The 18,559-nt window shown below is 47.9% G+C and overlaps 2 protein-coding genes across 3 annotated transcripts; both read right to left on the bottom strand.

Annotated features, from left to right (window-relative positions):
* Nucleotides 1-399: 399 nt before the first annotated feature.
* TAP2 (transporter 2, ATP binding cassette subfamily B member) lies at nucleotides 400-13,479 on the bottom strand. 2 transcript variants are annotated; one of them, XM_044255643.1, is made up of 12 exons: nucleotides 13,338-13,479; nucleotides 12,384-12,884; nucleotides 12,179-12,293; nucleotides 10,834-10,964; nucleotides 10,345-10,550; nucleotides 7,714-7,911; nucleotides 7,472-7,600; nucleotides 5,892-6,080; nucleotides 5,559-5,732; nucleotides 5,205-5,364; nucleotides 4,743-4,879; nucleotides 400-4,207 (listed from the first exon to the last, which is right to left on the bottom strand). In XM_044255643.1, the coding sequence occupies exons 2-12, from the start codon at nucleotides 12,874-12,876 to the stop codon at nucleotides 4,028-4,030; spliced, it is 2,112 nt and encodes a 703-aa protein (XP_044111578.1). In that variant the 5' UTR covers nucleotides 12,877-12,884; nucleotides 13,338-13,479; the 3' UTR covers nucleotides 400-4,027. The 2 variants fall into 2 exon arrangements, with proteins under 2 accessions (XP_044111578.1, XP_044111585.1); XM_044255650.1 differs by having other exon boundaries at nucleotides 4,754-4,879.
* A 1,588-nt stretch (nucleotides 13,480-15,067) lies between these two features.
* Nucleotides 15,068-18,514, bottom strand: PSMB8 (proteasome 20S subunit beta 8). Its single transcript, XM_044238023.1, has 6 exons — nucleotides 18,244-18,514; nucleotides 17,347-17,494; nucleotides 17,073-17,184; nucleotides 16,492-16,621; nucleotides 15,919-16,123; nucleotides 15,068-15,438 (listed from the first exon to the last, which is right to left on the bottom strand). Exons 1-6 carry the CDS (start codon nucleotides 18,388-18,390, stop codon nucleotides 15,350-15,352), a joined length of 831 nt encoding a protein of 276 aa, XP_044093958.1. The 5' UTR covers nucleotides 18,391-18,514; the 3' UTR covers nucleotides 15,068-15,349.
* Between the last annotated feature and the right edge of the window lie 45 nt (nucleotides 18,515-18,559).

The raw sequence follows: 18,559 nt of genomic DNA, 5'->3' as shown, positions 1-18,559 counted from the left end.
TCTATCTTTTGGGGTAAATATCTAGTAGTGCAATTGCTGGGTCATAGGGTAACTCTATTTTAACCCCTACATTTTTAACATAGTTTTAAATTGGCAATATCTGAAGTTAAACTCTACCCCCTTCCAAATAAAACAAAGGCTTTGGAATGTTTTACTTTATCTGCCTCATTCTCATGTTGTGATTGTTCTATCATGTTCTTAAATTTCATAGTCATATCTGTTCATGATTTTTATAGTTATTCTTCATTCCTCATTCTGATTTACCAATATTATAGACAGATATTTTGTTTTTATTGTTGTGTGTGTGTGTCATTTTTGTTTCCTGTGTCCCAATTTTTCTTGCTCAATTTAGTATGCTTATGTAAGTGGTAATAAAAGAAAAACAAATGACAACTACCATATGATGTCACTTTTTATTCATAAGATTGATAAAACCTAAAAAGCTAATTTAACAGCACTCCATGTTGATGAGAATGTGGGGAAACAGATAAATTTATATATTACTGATGGAACTGTGCATGAATACAACCTTTATGAGGGCAATTCTGCAACATATATCAGTATCAGTAATATATATACATACACTTGGACTCAGCAACTCCCCACTTAGAATTTTACCCTATGGGTATTCTTGCATACGTATATTATAATGTCTACACAAAGCATTACTTAAACTAGCTAGAGACTTCAAGTAACCTAGCTACCCATCACTAGGAGAAGACAAGCTAAATGAAATACAGTACTTCCATAAAATAGAATGCTATATAGTCGTATATTTCTAAGTATAAAAAAATAAAGTTCAAAACAGTGCATCTAAGGACCTATTTGTAAAACTAGGAAACAAGAACATATTCACAAATTTGCTTAAATTTACATGAAATTTCCCTAGAAGGATAAATATAAAGCTTGGAACATGGACTGTGTGTGCAAGGGGTCTTAGTAAACCATGGGAAGGATGGGAGTGAGGGTTTCCTCTACATACCTTGTTGGAGCTCTTCAATTTTAAACCCCATTAATATATTTCCTATTCACATAAATATATTTTTAAAGAGACTAGTAGGAAGGTAAGCAGATAGAAGGAGTATAGGCAACTCTTGAGTTTTGTAGTAAAGCTGGGCAGAGTCCGCCTTTTCCAAGCTTTGTGAGCCAGACAATGTGCCTAAACCTCCATTTTCTCATTCTTAAAACTGATATACACCTGCACCTAGGATTATCTTGAGGAAAAGGTACAAAGATATACATGAGGCACTTATCACAGCACTTGAATGATTATTATTATTATTATGGCAATTACATGAATTGTAATAATTCATAAGTCCATAAAACTCTAGGTTCAAAACCCAGTATTTCCTACGATTACTAAATGGGCATCAGATTCAATCAGATGGGTGCTTTTTTGGCTCACTCAACACCAAAAACCAGGAAGATCTTTATTTTCCTTACTTCCTACTCCTTTCTCCAAAATTCTGACAACTGCACTGAGTCTCCTCTTGAATCACAACTGCCATGAGAACGGCAAAGGGGCTACCCTACGTGGCTGGGGAAAAAAGGACTTGAAATTCAATGCCATTTCCACACTGGGCAAAGCCGATGGGTTGTCTGCAGGCTCCAGAGAAATCTATGAGAGTTTCCTAAGGTTTCCCCTCTCCATTCATACCATCCTTTGGAAAGAGTAAAATATGACCAAATGGGAAAGATGCCAAAGGTAAGTGACAAGAAGAGGAGGTTATGGGGCAGGCAGATCAAATGGTGCTGGGGGGGAGGCGGGGTGAATGAAAAGAACTAGAACTCAGGAACAGACTAGAATTACTCATATCTGTGATTACCGAACAAACCACACTTGTAGGCTTTTGCCAAAGTTCCACACTTTGACCTCCAGGGAACATTTCCAGAATGTGTCCCTGACATAAGGTCTACTTGGGAGTTTCCCTCAGATAACCAAGTTTACAGACACCCTAAGATCCTGAGGTCTGCTGCATCTTTCTAATGCCCATCTGAATGCCTGAGTTTTCTTCCCAGCTCAATCACTGAGTAGCTCTGCAGTTTCAGGCCAGTTTCCCTTTCTATAAAGTAAGATTTGACTGCTTTATTATTTTTAAGATACCTTGCAGGCTTAAACTATTAGGTGTCATTATATTGAGGCTATTGTCATTACACTGAGGCTATCAAAGAATTTTAACAGATCATCTTCCTTCTTGAGGGCAACAATTTCCCTAAGGTTGGGACATACAGGGATGATTATTCCCATTTTATAAACAGAGGAAGGACGTTTGGTTAAGAGGGAAAGAAATTGGGCCAGAATTGTCTCTCTCCACATGGGTATTTAAGTTCAGTGGTATTTGAGACACTAACACCAGAATGAAGCGAAGGCTTACCTGCATAAGAAAGCTCCCTTCTTTCACTTTGCCCATTCCCAACAGTTACCAGGATGAAAAAAAGAAACCAAAACTGCAAAAGTTCCGGGTAGTTCATTGCTAGAGCTGGAAAGCACCTGGTGTTTCTGGGAACGTGTAAGTTTCTCTTTCCTAGAATAGGAACCTTCAAAGGTAAGTCCCTCCCAAAAGGCAGTAATGCACACAGCTCTGAATTTTCAGTGGTTGGCATGTGGAGGGAGGACAGAGGAGATTTATTCATTTGTGCAACAGACATTTGCTTATTGTCTGCTATGAATCGAGCCCTGTGCCAGGTAGTCAATATAAAACTTAGTAAAATATATGGCCCTCCCCCCCCAGGAACTCATGGTCTAGTGGGAGAACAGAGGGGTGAGGGCATGAGGAGTTTACTACAGGCTGTGAAAGAGGTAAGCTCTGGGGCAAAAGAAGCACATGCAAAGGACACTTTCTCCTGACTGAGCTCAGAATGGAAGACCTGACCCGAGTTAAGTCTTGAAGGACTGGGGTAAATCATAAAGGGTGGTTCAGGAAGCAGCAAGAACACACCATATGCAAAGGCGCACAGGCATGAGGAGGGCAGGAAGTTTGCGGTGGGAGCTTAATGCAGCAGGGAAGGGTGCTGCAAATGAGCTGCACAACCTCGCATGCTGTGAGGAAGATCTGAGCAGAAAGGAGGGAAGAGCTTGAAGCACTTTAAGGAATTGACGTCATCTTATGTGTCTGCAAAAGAAAAATGATTTCACAATGATGGGGATGAGATCATCTAAACTAAATGAAAGTTATAATAATCACAGGACTAGAGAGAAGGCAGCGAATTCAGAGCTCTTTACTGAATCTGAGTATGAATTCAAGATTATGAACACACGACGTCATGTAATTTACTGGTTGAGGTTGTGGACTCAAGGGTCAGGCTTGGATTCAACTCCAACTCCACCCCTGTGTAACCTTGGAAAAGTTATTTAACCTCTTTGAGACTCAGTTCCCTCACCTATAAGATGGGGATAATAATAACCAACCACATAGGCTTAAGGAAAAGGACTAAATATGATAATACCTGAAAAACATTTAGCATACTTCCAATCATATGAAAACTCTATAAATGGTAGATATTACCAGTGTTTTATTAACACTGTTAATTAGGAAACAGTGTTCTACCCCTCCATATCCTAGCTTCCCCTAAAATATCAATTATCAGATATCAGATATCAGTGTGAAAGGGGAAAGACACAGAAAGGCAACCTCATGAGTATTTACATCATACTGGCTAACATTTATCTCAAAGAACAGATTAAGACACAGGTAGCTAGCAAAACAGTAGCTATGGTCACCTCTGCGAGGTGAAACAAGGGTTAGTTTTACTTTTCTCTATGTATCCGTGCTATTTACGTAATAAGGAAAATGTACTTTAAATAGATGTATTATGCCACAATACTCAGCAGCAGGGAAATGAGGATCTTGGAAACAGACAGCACCCCCCTTTCTCCCACCCCCGGTCAGCACACGTGGTCCAAACTTCCACCATGCCAATAGCTCTAGGAACAACTACCCAGCAGCACAAGCCCAGGAAAACTCCCAACACGAGCTACTCTGGATCATGGAGATGACTACTGGAAGGGTCCCGTGTCCCCGGGCTCTCAGTCCTCCAGGAGCTGCTGCACCAGGCGGGAATAGAGGTCCTGGCCCTCCATGAGCTCTGAGTGCTCCCGCAGCTCACCCTGCCTGAGCACCAGGACCTGGTCCGCACTCTGCACCGTCTGCAGCCTGTGAGCAATCACCAGCACTGTTCGGTCCCCGTGGGATTTCCAGTCCTGCAGCTGAAGGGGGAGGATCATAATGCCTCAGAGGGTAAGAAGAAGGGCGCCTGGGTGGCTCAGTGGGTTAAGGGTCTATCTTGGGCTCAGGTTATAATCCCAGGGTCCTGGGACCAAGCCCTGTCAGGGGGCCTGCTTCCCCCCCCCCCCGCTGCCCACCCTGCTTGAGCTCTTTCACTTGCTCTCACTCTCTCTCTCAAATAAATAAAATCTTTTAAAAAAGATTGCAGCAGGGAAGAATGGGCACCATATCGCAACTGGGCAGTATCTCTTGTGGCACAGGGTAAAGAAGACGTGAACGATGAGAAAGACAACAAAGTCTGCACTGCCCTTCTCTCTCAGCTGTCCCGCTGTAAAGGGAACTGGGGAAAAGGAGGGGCTGTTCCCACACTCCATACTCTCCAGTCCACTCCCCCCCCCACGAAAGCATAGATAGTCTTCCACTAGTGGGCCATTTGTCTTCCTCTGCCCAATTCTGCATACACTGGTCCTTCAATCATGAGCCTCAGGTCCCACTGCCTGCCGCCCCAGGACTCACAGCCTGCTCACACTGGACGTCCAGAGCACTGGTGGCTTCATCCAGGATGAGGACTCGTGGGTTCCGCACAAGGGCCCGGGCAATGGCCAAACACTGCTTCTGTCCCGCAGCCAGCTGCTTCCCTTTCTCCCCTACATCTGAGGAATCCGAGAAATACCTTTTCTCAGACACAAGTGGCTACGACAGCGTCCTCCCCATGAGCAGGGACAAGCCCACAGCTGGTCTTTCCACCAGCCTATGTCAGGAGGGCAGGGGTGGACACCTGTTGGACACCTCTCTTGGCTGGCCCAAGAGAGGGAGCACTACTACCCCGGGGGCTGTCTCCCAACCGGGACCCACAACTAGAAAACTCCCAGTGCCGGGGAAGGCAGGAAAGTGGGAGCCAAGCACCTGGCAAAGAAATAGCAGACACAACCCGCACCCCCAGGAAGCAGCTCCAGCTCCTCTTCTGAAGGAAGGTACCTGTATTCAGTCCGTGCTCCAACTCCTGTATGAAGCCATGGGCATTGGCGGCCTGGGCAGCTGCCATCACCTTCTCATCACTGCAGCTCTTCAGCCCGTAAGCAATGTTGTCCCTCACAGAACCCGAGAAGAGCACAGGCTCCTGCCCCACCGAAGTCACCTGTGCAGAGGGGATGGGAGCAGGGGACGGTGTGTCAAGCCCCCGTGGCAAGGATCCTCTTTTCCTCCTGGTCTAGCTCCCTTAGAATGTGCTCCATGTTTCCTCCCACGGATCTCCCATGCTCTCCGCACATGCTTCTTCCCTCCTAGCTCCTGTTCCTCCTCACCGCACCCCCTCTGACCACCACCACCCACCTGTCGATGCAGGTAGCAGTGTTCGTACTCGGAGATGGGCTTCCCATCCAGCAGCAGCCGTCCCCCGGTGGGCTGGTACAGATTCTGCAGCAAGGCAGCCACTGTGCTCTTCCCGGACCCATTGGGCCCCACCAGAACCGTCATCTGACCAGGGCGTAGAGTGAACGTCAGCCCCTGTAAAAGCGGAGAAACAGTCAGAGGCTTGCCCCACGGACCTTGCCTTCTGGTTCTGTCGGGGGTAAGATCAACCTCTCAGAGACAAAGGATCTACTACAGGCCGTGCCGCCTGGGAGCCGAGGTCCGGGTTCCCTCCTTGCAACCCCTTTCCAGCACCTTGAGCACAGGCTGGTCGGGGCGGTTGGGATATGCAAAAGAGACGTCTTGGAATTCCACCAGCCCCCGCAGAGTGGGAGGGGCCAGCGTCCCGGGCGGAGGCAGCTTTGGCTTCCGATCCAGGTACTGAAACACCTTGTCCGCAGCCCCGACGTTGCTGAGCATATCGCCGCACATGTAAACCAGGGTCTGGAAAACAGGAACGGAGGGGTCAGCTCCCCAAACTTCACCAGAAACCAGCTCCCCAGCTCCTCGCACGCTCCCCTGCCACACTCTGTCCAGGTCAGGCTTGGTAGCAGTGTTCGTACTCGGAGATGGGCTCGCGCGTACTCGGAGGGGATACCTCCCCTCATCCGAAAAGGCTTCCCTCCCTCTAAATGTGCAATTCAGATGGAATTTAAAGGCAACCCAAGGCCCCAGCGAACCAATCTGCAACGTAAAGGATAGAGAGGTCCGTACTCGGGTTCAGCGCTAATTCTCTTCCCCAGACCCTCCAGTTCCCGCTCCGTATTACTTGTGCACCATTCTGTTTTGCCTTAACTGGACAGGGAGCTCCTTAAAAGCAGGCACTATGCCCACTCATCTCTGCCACTCTAGCCACCAGAGTGCCTAGCACAGCTCTCCATACATAAAAGATGTTTCACAAATATGTAGGAAAATTATAAAATAACCACCAAGGTGAAGTAGCTATTTTTGAAAACTGGTAAATCTAGGAAAAGACCCAAATGCTATTCTGCCTTCCCTACTCAAACTGTACCACTGGGTTATCAAAGAGTAGACCAAGGTAAATCTCCCTGGATAGATGTATTCCAGCTAGTAAGTGGAGGAATGGTAGAGTGTCACCGTCTTGCAAGCCCTAATGATTTTAATGGATCTAGGCATTGAGTATTAATGGCTGATGCTACCACAGACATACATGAGAGAGATAAATGTAATATAGACACATATGTTACATGTATGAGACAAGTGGAAATATAATCCCTGTATTTGATAAATTTTAGGAACTACTGTTACACTTTTTTGGTGTAATAAGTGTTTCCTGGTTATATTTGTTAAATATTTATATTTTAGAGATATGCCCTGAGGCATTTACAGATAAAACTATATCTTGAATTTGCTTCAAAATAATATGGGTGGAGGTACAGTTGAAACAGAATGGCCATGAGTTGATAATTTTAAAGCAGGTGATGCGTACATGCAGGTTCATTATAGTTCATCCCTTTTTGGGGGGCATAAATTTGAAGTTTTCCATAATACAATGAGTTGGGAATTGGTTTGGTTTGTATTTTTTTTAAAGATTTTATTTATTTATTTGACAGAGTGATCACAAGTAGGCAGAGAGGCAGGCAGAGAGAGAGGAGGAAGCAGGCTCCCTGCTGAGCAGAGAGCCCGATGCGGGGCTCAATCCCAGGACCCTGGGATCATGACTGAGCAGAAGGCAAAGGCTTTAACCCACTGAGCCCCCCAGTAGCCCCTGGTTTGTATTTTTAAGGAGCTCAAACAAAGGCCAAGGCCCAGAGGCCAAGAGAAAACTGGGGAGGGGGGGGGTTGGTGAGAGTATGTCCAGGCTCCTGACTCACCTGCACATAATGGCCCATGTCCTCCTCATACAATAGGAAGGAGAGCAGCCCGCCTTGCGTGAGGTCCCCAGCCAGGATCTGCTGCACCCCACAGTTCAGCATCAGTACCTGCATTCCCAAGTGCACCGTCTGCAGGGAGAGAAGAAAGCCCTGAAAAAGAGTTCACCACACAGAGCAGCGGGGCCCCCACTGCCTTCCCTGTCCCTCTCTGGCTCCTACCCCCAGCCACACAGCCTCCTCACCCTCCGAAAGAGTAGGTAGAGGGCACATTCCAGGTCTCGTCGCCACCACAGCTGCCGGCACCGTTCCAGGGCCTCCTTATAGAGAGAGATCTCCTGCGCCTCGGCTCCAAAACTGCGCACCGTCTGCAGCCCTCCAACAGCCTCCTGCACCACCTGTCCGGCTTTCGCCAGAGCATTTTGGATGTCCAGAAGCAGGGCCTGCAAAAGTGGGCAGGGGGTGTGGGATATAAGGGGCTGATGGGGCAGAAGACAGGAGACCTCCCCGCTATGGTCTCATCCCCGTCCTGGGGATGCTCCCCCAAGCTACCTAAAAATATCTAACTGTCCTTTTCCCCTCTTTCCAAAAGAACTGAGAGTAGAAAGGGAGGGAACAAAATGTTACTGAGCTCTTACTACCAGGTAGTGTAGGGAATACAGGCTCCTTCATTTGCTCCTTCATTTAAGGGAATTCATACCACCCGCAGCGTCTGAATGAAACCAGAAGGGATCATTTTCCTAAAGAGCCATAGCTAGTTAACAAAAGGTGGGGATGTAACTCAAAGTGGATAAAAACCTAAACCAGAGCTAAAACCATAAAACTCTTAGAAAACTTCAGGGCAACGCTTCATGACACTAGATTTGGTGATGATTTCTTGGAATAACACAAAGCACAGCCAACAAAGAAAAACTGGTCTTCATCAAAATTTAAAACTTTTGTGGGAGAAAACATTTCCAAATCATGTATCTGATAAGGGGCTAATATCCAGAATAGTGAAAGAAGTCCTACAACTCAATTTTAAAAATTGAGTTTTAAACTCAATTAAACACAACCCAATTTTAAAAATGAGCAAAGAACTTAAAAACAGACATTTCTCCAAAAAAGACATAGATATGGCCAACAAGCCTATGAAAAGATATTCAACACCACTAGTCACTAGGGAAATGCAAATCAAAACCACAGTGAGCTATCACCTCATAAAAATTAGGATGGCTGCTATTTTTTTAAAAGTGCTGCATATTCGTATACAGCAGAATTTTACTAGGCCATAAAAGAGAAGGAAATCCTGCCATTTGCAACAATGGAACCTGCCCAGGATGGAACCCAAGGGCATTATGCTAAGTGAAATTAGCCAGAGAGAAAGAAGAATACTGTGTGATCTCATTTACACGTGCCATCTAAACAAACAAACAAAATTTCATAGAAAAAGAGATCAGAGCACCTGGGTGGCTCAGTGGATTGAGCCTCTGCCTTCTGCTCAGGTCATGATCTCAGGGTCCTGGGATTGAGCCCCACAATGGGCTCTCTCCTTGGCGGGGAGCCTGCTTCCCTTCCTCTCCCTCTGCCTGCCTCTTTGCCTACTTGTGATATCTGTCTCTCTGTCAGATAAATAAATAAATTCTTTTAAAAAGAGAGAGAGAGATCAGATTTGTAGTTACCAGAGACCAGAGGAAGGGGTGAGGAATGGACTGGAGGAAAGTGGTCAAAAGGTACAAACTTCGAGCTGTAAGCTAAATAAGTACCAGGGAATGTAATAAAGAAGAAACAAACAGAAGATAAGTGCTGGGGAAGGACGTGGAGAAATCAAAACCCTTATGTATCGCCAAGGAGAATGTCAAAATGTGCAGGCGCTGTGAAAACCATTATGGCAGTGGGTCTTCCAAATATTAAAAACAGAATTACCATAACATCCAGCAATTCTGGGTCTGGGTTATCTCCCCAAAAGAACTGAAAGCAGAGACTCGAACAAATATTTGTACACCCATGTTTACAGCAGCATGGCACAATAGCCAAAAGGTGGAAGCAACCCAAGCATCCGGAAAGAGATGAATGCATTAACAAAACACGGCCTAAGCATCAATGGCGTATTAGCCTTAAAAAGGAAGAGAATTCTGACACGTGCTACAATAGGGATGAACCTGGAGGACAGTACACTACGTGAAATAAGCCAAACACAAAAAGACAAATACTTCATGATCCCACTTACATGAGATAACCTAGAATAATCAGATTCATGAAGACAGGAAATAGACCTGTCATTGCAAGGGGTGGGAGGAGGGGACGTGAGGAGTTATTATTTAATAGGTACCAAGTTTCAGCTTGGGAAGATGGAGACAGTTTTTGGAGATGGATGGTGGTGAATCTTGCACAACAATGTGAGTGTACTTAATGCCACTGAAAGGCACAATAAAAAATAGTAAAAATGGTCAATTTTATGTTATGTAAACTTTTACCACCACTTTTCTAAAAAGAGAGAAAGCAGAGCTGATACTCAGACTCAGGACTTCCTGACTGCACTTTTCTACTTTCTCTACACTCCACCCAAATTGATTTCCCCTGATTAGAAAGGGGAAAACTCTACCTAAAATCCTTCAAGACAGCATTTTTAATCTTTTTGTGGGGAAGGTATGAACAGACTCCTTTGAGAATCTATAGGAAGTTATCCTGTTTCCAGAAAAATGCTCCCTCTTCTTCTCCTTTCACACACACACACACACACACACACACACACACACACATACACACTCTTACATTAAATCCCAGGGGCCAGGGCCCTTCTCAAGCCTGTCAGAGCTACTGCTCTGGAGGCTGAGAAGAGAAGACCTCTAGGAGAGCTTCTTCTGCCCTGGGGATTCCCTAACATCCCCACGTACCTGATGGCGGACATCGTACACTTTTTGAGCTGTTATTGCCAGAGGCACCTTGAGCAGAGAGAGGAGGGCCAGCCGGGGGGACAGGCTGAGCATGAAGCTATACAGTCCCACCACTTTGACCAGGCTTCGCAAGAGCACGTTGGCATTCAGAGCAAGCCAGCAGCTCATCAGTTTGGTATCTGAGTTCAGTCTCGAATTCAGCTCCCCTGGGGAGGACAGAGCCAGTGAGGAAACCATGTGCAAAGCAGAACACCCAAAGACTGCCCCCACCGACTGTCCCCACTGACACAGCCCCCTCTTCTAAACACACCCCCTCACTTGCAGAGACCAGTGGAGGCGACCTCACTACCCCATCCCAAAAGAGAGGTCAGCAGCTCCTCGCCCTGGCACCATGGGTGCAGGTGGGAAGAGAGGCTGTTTACGGGCTGGAGGGTAACTGAGAGGCAAGAAATGTCCAGGGTAATCCCAGACCTGGACTCCAGGCCCCACCTGTCTTAGTATCCTGGAAGAAACTGAGGTCCTGGCGCAGAAGGGAGGAGAAAAGCAGCTGCCGGACCCGCACGTTGACCCTGGACATGGTGAAGATGAAGCAGCTCCCTCGGCAGCCGGCACACAGTGAGCTGTGGGAATGGGGATGAAGGGTACACAGGTGCAGAGAGGGAGGGAACGAGTGAGAGAAGCAGAGGAGAAAGCACAGAATGAAAAGAAATACAAGGTTGGAGAAAGTGCACCATGAGAAGCAGAGAGAGAGAGAGAGGGAGACAAACAGAGGAACAAACAGAGGCAGGAAAAACAGGACAGGGAGAGTTAGATGTGGGAACAAAATCGTAACATATACAAATTCACGAGTATCTATGGAGCTCACTCGATGCTAGACATAGGGAAGACCATAATAGAAATGAAGACATGTCAAGAGAAATAGCTTATGGTCCTGCCTGACCCAGAGCCCACCTTCTTCAGTGCTGTTCCTCTATCCTCCCGCTCCGTCTTGGTCTCTTACCACCCCCCCCACGCCAAAGTCCTCCTTTCTACTTTACTCTGGGAACTGCAGCAATGAATTCCCTTGCCTTCCTCTTCTCTGGAGCCCCAGAGACATGCTGTTCCCTCACATCTATTGTCCCTGAAGTTGAGAATTCCTCTTAGGCCAACCATTTATATAACAAAACTTAAAGGAAAAATGAAAAAGATAGAAGCAAGTATTTCACAAAATATGGTTTCCATGTTTAGAAGGCTGTTGGGATAGTCAGACGTAAAATGAGGAGGGTTTGAACTCCAGCAATCGCTGTGAGAATGGCCAGAAAAGAGCCAGAGAAGGAACACTTTGAAAGCAGGAAACGGTGGGGCTAGTGTCTGAACATCAGGAAGGCATCAACAATACTGATGCTTGGAGCCTAGGACCCTGTTTGTTTCATACATGGGAATAAAAGAGGGAGCCACTTTCAAGAAGACCAGGAGGGAGTATGACACATTTGAAGGTCTGGGTATGTAGAGTGTGGGATGACAGTGGGTTGTCCAATGGCAATGTCAAGAAGAGAGGTGAACTACAAGACTAGAGCTGGGTGCAGAAACATGGGTCTGGGAGTCGCTTCCGAGGAGCTGGCTTCAGCAAAGAGAAGCAAGTATGGATTGGAAGCATAATGTTGGGTAAATAGGGTGAATGCATGAAAGAGTGGCTGAGAGTGTGAAACAGAACGGTGAATAAACACTTTCACACATATTCTGGTTTAAGTATTTTATGCTTCATGTACTAAAGGATCTGAAAACAGAGTCAGGAGATGGAGGGCCCCTGTAAAGATGTGAGGCTAGCAAATGAACCCAATCAAGCATCACCTACCTGCCAATGGAGAAGAGACACATGAAAAAGATGGCGCTGGCAAAGGCATCAGGGTCAAAATCACCTCTCAGGATGTCAATGACATGACCAGAATAGTAAGGGATGAATGTCTCACCTGAAAGCGGCGTGGAGGAGAACAGATGAACATGCTGGCACCAAGGACCTTTGCCCACCTCCAATTCCCAATGCCCCCTTCCAGACTCACCCAACACGGCAACAATAAGGAAGCAGAAGGCTGCAACGAGATAGGGCAGGTCTGGCCAGGAGAGCTTCAGCAGCCTCCACATCAAGTCTGTGTTGTTCTCCTGGCCCTGCTTCCTCTCCTGGGCTCCTGGGGAGCTCAGCAGAGCCCACATGGCCCAGCTTAGCCACGCAGCCCCATACCCCACCAGCAGCCAGCTCCAGGGGGCTGAAGCCACTCTGACTGGGGGAGCACTCAAGGCCCCTGGGACCAGGGCCCTTAGGGAAAGAAACAGGGGGGTCCCCAGACAGAGCGGGGGCAGCAGTGTTCCCACCAATCCCAGGAGTCCTCCCACCTTTAGTAGCCACCAGAGCCCTCCAAGTCGCAGGGTCCCCTCCAGCCAAAGGCCTGGAAGCCCCGGGGGAAGGAGAGCCCCCAGTGTCCCCTGAAGCAGCCAGAGGAGAGCAGAGTCCGCCAGCAGCAAGAAGGCGCAGGGTCTCAGGTCAGAGAACCGCATGGTCTTATCTGGGGAAGAAGAGGAATGACGGAGGTGGGATCCCAATCCTGGCCTTATGCTCACCACTCCGACTCCGCTCAACTCGTCCGTCAGCTTCTCAATTTACCCACCCCTACCCTGAATTATCCCCTCGGTCCCCGGTGCCCATCACTACGGCCGGCTTATGACAGAAGGCATTCTGCCCGTCATAGGGAGCCTCAGCCTTTAAAAAAAGAAGGAAAAAAGAAAAAAAAATCCAGTGATTCCCCCCTCCCGGTCCCCCCCGCCCTACGTCCAGCCCGCCGCCGCCGCAGCCACCGAGTTCCGAAGAGCCGCCCCGCGGTCCCCGCCCGGCTCCCTAGCACACTCGGGGAAGCCAAAGGGCCGGGGTGGGGGGGAGCGCGGCGGGGGGGGTGGTGCGAATGGGTGGCGGGTTGGGATGCTTCGGGTAGCGCTCCCGGCTCTGGGCCGTGCGAACTCACCCGCGGCGGCTTCGGGACTGCAGCTCCGGGGGGCTTTCGTCTCCGTGCTGAGCACCGAGCTCTGAAATCAGCTCGTCCTGGTTCTCCTTCGTTTTCCCCTTCAGTCTGCCAGCGGCACTCTGCAAACGGGGGCGTCCCTGCGCCCGCCGCTTTCGCTTTCGCTTCCCTAGACCGAGCCCGGGTTTCGGGCAGGGCAGCCACCAGCAGGGGACGCGCGACACCTGCCGCCCGCGGAAGCCCAGTGCCAAGCCGGGCGCACACGGGACGCGCCCCGCCCCTCAGGGAACTTCTTGCACTTAGCAGCGGTTACTCTGGAGCAGAAAACTCCTGCAAAGTTTTTTAAGTTCTTTAATTAAAACAAAGCTCTTTCAAGGAGTGAGATGTTTTATATTTGGAGAACCGCTGGATTTTCTTGCCTTGAGCTCTGATCCTATTTTGAGAACTGCCTCTACCTATATCCTCAGTTCCAGTTTTAGAGTCTGGGATCAAAACCGAGCCAGAATTTGAGCGAGAGACACTCAGAACCTCTTCTAAATAGAAAGTCCCAGACACTTTGACCGGGGTCTCAGTAGGTTTCCACTTACACAGATTTAGAGCCGAAAGGCGCCTATTCTTTACCTTCACCTGCCCTCCTCAACACAGCTCCCTAGGCAGAGCACAAGTTCAGGTGCCTCCAGGTGTGTGTTTCAGATTATGTCGTGGAGCACCTCTGGCATATGAGGAGGATGCACTTTGTTTCCTTGTCTATTTTAACACTGATTAAGGGGGTAAACAGGATTCTATAGGTCCTGCCTGACCCAGAACCCACCTATGGAACATGCTGGTTTGTTTATTCCAGAAGTAACTCTTCAGGTTGAAACTACCTCCCCAACTCAAAATACCCCCAAAGGAAGGATCACTTGGATTCCAAACCACCTATTTGAAAGGTTACTGGTATGTTTACCAATGAGGCACTTCTAGTTTAAGGGGGGGAGGTGTATTCCAAGTAGACGATTATTAAAATTTCTCCAAGCTTGCCATTCTGAGATTTGGAGATCAGAAGACTCTGTCCTTAATGGAAACAAAAGCTCCCTGTTCGGCTGCTAATTGCTTTCAAGTTTTTTCTTTAACTCTCCTTAAGAAGGGACATTGTCCATGTTCCTTGCATGATTCAGAAAAACTCATTACGTCTTTCTCATTTTCCTAACCTGCTTACTTTTTCCTCATATTTCCCTTTCCAAGGAGGGAGTCCTCTTTAGTCATGGTCCTGTCATCTTGCAATTAATTGAGCATGACATATCATGAAATTGAACCCCTAATGTCCATTTCTGCATTCAATATCCAGTGTCCCCAAAATGTTATTTGAGGTAAATGTACCACGTTTCCAATCACCATATACACATGAGATGGCTGCTTTTTCATCTGACTCTACAACATCAAAAACAAGTCGTTTTAGTACTCTGCTCCAGACATGCAAACCATTAATAGTGAACCACACAGGAGTCTTCAGGTTGCGTCCCTATAAAAAGGACCCTAACCTAAAGTAAATGGCAAATATGTGTCTACAGAACTTGATCGGCCTTCCTGAGTACATGGAGGGACGAGTGTGGAAGGAAAACCCAAAAGAAATATTTGGTGAGGCCCCATTTCTTAGGTTGGGGCTCAGGTCTGTTCTCAGGGAAAGCCTCTCTATTTCCTGCCCCCACCCCACAAACGCCCCAGCCCCAAGTCCACTCAGCAGCAACACAGAGGCATTTATAACCATTTTCTTTTATTGAGCTTAGTGGGGCACCCAGAGTGTGGGGTAAGGAGAATGCTCCTTGTGCTCGCTTCGGCAGCACATATACTAAAATAGGAGAATGCTCCTTGAAACAGACAACACACAAGAGGGTAAACTCCACCCCATTCACAATGCCCACTGATTCTCTCCCTCAGGGCTCAGGTTAAGGCTCCCCTCTCCTGTGGAGTGTAAACTAGCCCAGGTTCCTGAGTTGGCCAGGCTGTGCCAAAAAAGGCGTGCTCGGCCACTGCTATTACTGACTGGTCTCCTGATACTGGTGCAGCAGGTCACTGACGTCTCTACTTTCCACTTTCACCCAACCATCCTCCTTCATGTGGTACACTGTGGGCAGATGAGAAAGAACAGGGAGTCACCATTCACTCCAGCAAGTTCCTGTTCATGGCGTTATGTGGAAGGTGACAATAACATACTCCCAAACATACTCTCAACACATACTTGATCACTGGGACTTCAATGCCCCTCTTTGGATGCTGAAAACCTCTTTCCCACAGCTGGGCAGCTCAGTCAGTTAAAGGTCTGACTGTTGGTTTGGTCTCAGGTCAAGATCTCAGGATCAAGACATGGAGCCCACATGGGGCTCCGCACTCAGCAGGGAGTTTGCTTGAAGTTTCTCTCCCTCTGCCCCCTCCTCCCACTCCCATGCATGCTTGCTCTCTCTTTCTCAAATAAATAAATAAATCTGAAAGAAAGAGAGAAAGACAGAAAAAAAGAAAGATTCTTCCCTACCACTTTATCCCCTCTAACTCTCCCAATCTCAAATTCCCCTTCCCCATCTAGGGGTGTGTAGGGTGTGTCTCTTACAGTTGACGACACCTCCGGAATAGCTGTCTCGGTGGGTGGCATAAACAATAGCCTTGCGACCCAGCTCATAGGCTTCTTCAGGACTGAGATCAGGTCGATAGCCACTATCCATGACCCCATAGGCATAGCTGTTCCCACTGCCAGTGGAGAACATACTTCCTGAGAGCCGAGTCCCATCTTCACTTACATAGTAGAGTCCGGGACCCTACAGGAAGCAAGAAGTTTCCGGTTGGAGTTGGAGAGGGAGTTTTTAATAACATACAGGTTCAAGTGTGAGCCATAAAAGTGGATAAAAGAATAAGCATTACCCAGGAACATTTGAACCAGCATTTTAGTAACAATCATAGTACTTTAGGGGGAAAAAGTTGGAGTCAGCTATTTCATCCAAAGGAACAAGCTTACGGGAAAATGGTCCACCTCTGGACCCAGAAATAGTCCATGGGTATGCTGGAACAGTTCTATAACCCGATGTTCTATGTGCCACGCATCTTATAAGGGAGAGAGTGGGCGTGTATCATGGGGAATCAGTCTCTCACCTGTCATGGGAAAATAGGAAGAATGGAGAGCACCCACCTTCTTATCCCAGCCACAGATCATACTGCCCATGGAGAGGTCCATGCCCCGGTACTGGAACACCATGTTGGAGAGCAGTTTGGAGGCTGCCGACACTGAGATACGCTCCCCATTCCTCAGATAGTACAGCCTGGGTACAACAGGGTAGTGGGGGCAGTGGACTCAGAGGGGACAGGAGAAGTCTAGCTCTCGGAGAGCAGCCTGCTTGATGTGCAGGAAATAATTAAAGAGACAAGTATTTGAAAAGAATGGTTTGGTAGGATCTAAGGATCAGGGAGAGATTCGGAATTTAAAGTATCTAAACCACATAAAGAAATCCTAGTAAATGACACCATCCCATCAGGGTTTATGACATCAGTGCTAAATAAGTGACAACTTATCTATCTGGCTTATTGGCAAGAGCACAGGCTGAGATTTGGGAGAAGGTTTTCGAATCAGCAGAAGGCTGTTTTGTGAAATGCTACATTAACACCAAGATGCTACATTAGGCCTGGGGAAAAGAATGAGAAACAGTGATTTGGGGGTTCCAGGATCCACCGTTGACCCCTGGGCTTAGGATGGGGATAGAAGACCTGGCCTACCTGCACTCCTTGGCCAGCAGACGCTCCCAGTACAGACAGTCCGCCGCACAGCCAGACATGGTCCCAAGCAGGTAAGGGTTAATCTCAATCACTTTGTTAACCCTTGTGCTGGCTGGAAGAAGATGGAACTTTGAGAGAGTTGGATGGACCCCACAGCTCTTCCTGTGTATCCAAAATTAGTATCTGCTTCTGCTTTGATGCAGATGTGGGCCTCCTGCCCAGAGAGGGGCCCAGCTCCCCAGATTCCAGCCGCTTGGCGCACACACACACTCACCTATGTAACTCCCAGCCGTAGCCCGAGAATCCACTGCCACAATCACTCCTTGCTGGAACTTGAAGGCCAGAGTGGTAGTGCCATGGTTCATCTCAATCCGAACATTCCTTTCACCATTCCCACCAAGGGACTGGAAGAATTCCCTGGGCTGATTAGAGAGAAAAGGTAGACGAAGGGGCACTGAAAACTTCTGAAACACAAGGCTCCAGAAAAAGTTTCACAAGAGTCTGGGAGTGAGGAGATGGGCAGAAATTCTCCAACCATGAATAACCGAAACAGTTAATAACCAATCTCTACCAGGATCTGACTTGGGAGAAGGAAAAGAACAAGCACATGACACCAACCTCTTCCATCTTCCAGCACAATAGATATGAAAGGAAATAAATGTTCACCATAAGTAAACATTTTAAGGGCGACTTTAATGCGCTTTTTCTTTCCATTCATAAGTCATTTAACACTCACAACACGTTTTGTTAATAATATTCTCATTTTACAGAAGCGATGCCCCAGACCTAGACAAAGTGATTGAGTCAAGACGCACAACAGTGAGTGTCTGAGAGGAGGCTAGCAAATTTCCCCCGTTTTCCAGGGCCCATGAGAGCCGCGGGAGAAAGGCTTCGTGATTCATGATCCCTGTGTGAGGGAGAGCTGGCTGGAAAGCTCTCTTGTCTCCCTCCACCACACCTCTAAGTCTTTGCCCTAATCTGTACTTTCTAATCCTCAGGCAGGCGATCAGCCCCTGAGTTCCACGTGTCCTCCTCCCTGGCTCGGGCCCTGGACGTGGTTCTCCTTCACTAAAGGATGGCCCCCTGTGGGTAGTTTCAAGGGGGGCCCTCCCTTCCTCTGTGCCCTCCTCCCCGTCTCCCCCTCACCCCGGATTCTCTTTACAGCCCTGACCTGCATTCCCCGGGGGAAGGCGAACTCCGGAGACCGCAGAGAGAAGCTGTAGTGTCCAGGGTCCGAGCGAAACTGGCTTCCCAGGGTCGGGACAGCGCAATCCTTCCACTGTCCTCGGGGGGCTCCGCACACCTCCAGCAACGCCATTGTCGCCTGGGACCCAGAAACCGTCGGAGGAGGAAGCGAAAGCGAAAGCCCTCAGCCTTAAGGGGAGGGAACCAGAATTTTTTTTTCCACATCCCCCTGCCCTTTCCAAGAAGAGGCCAGTGGGCGGCTGGAGACCAGAAACATCTTATTGAGGACGGGCTTCTTTGCT

Source organism: Neovison vison, chromosome 1 (assembly GCF_020171115.1).
Source record: "Neovison vison isolate M4711 chromosome 1, ASM_NN_V1, whole genome shotgun sequence".
In the NCBI taxonomy this organism is placed as follows: Eukaryota; Metazoa; Chordata; class Mammalia; order Carnivora; family Mustelidae; genus Neogale; species Neogale vison.
Note: the sequence above shows the minus strand (reverse complement) of the source record. Positions and strands in the feature narration are given on the sequence as shown.

Excerpts from the sequence above, each read along its gene's own strand:
- TAP2 (XM_044255643.1), bottom strand. The coding sequence starts at position 12,876 with ATGCGGTTCTCTGACCTGAGACCCTGCGCCTTCTTGCTGCTGGCGGAC. Across the intron at positions 10,965-12,178 it reads TGTCTCTTCTCCATTGGCAG|CTCACTGTGTGCCGGCTGCC; the intron begins GTAGGTGATGCT and ends CCATTCCCACAG. Across the intron at positions 5,365-5,558 it reads ACTGCTACCTGCATCGACAG|GTGACTTCGGTGGGGCAGGA; the intron begins GTGGGTGGTGGT and ends CCCTCTGCACAG.
- PSMB8 (XM_044238023.1), bottom strand. The coding sequence starts at position 18,390 with ATGGCGTTGCTGGAGGTGTGCGGAGCCCCCCGAGGACAGTGGAAGGAT. Across the intron at positions 16,124-16,491 it reads TCTGTGGCTGGGATAAGAAG|GGTCCCGGACTCTACTATGT; the intron begins GTGGGTGCTCTC and ends TGCTTCCTGTAG. Across the intron at positions 15,439-15,918 it reads TTCCGGAGGTGTCGTCAACT|TGTACCACATGAAGGAGGAT; the intron begins GTAAGAGACACA and ends ATCTGCCCACAG.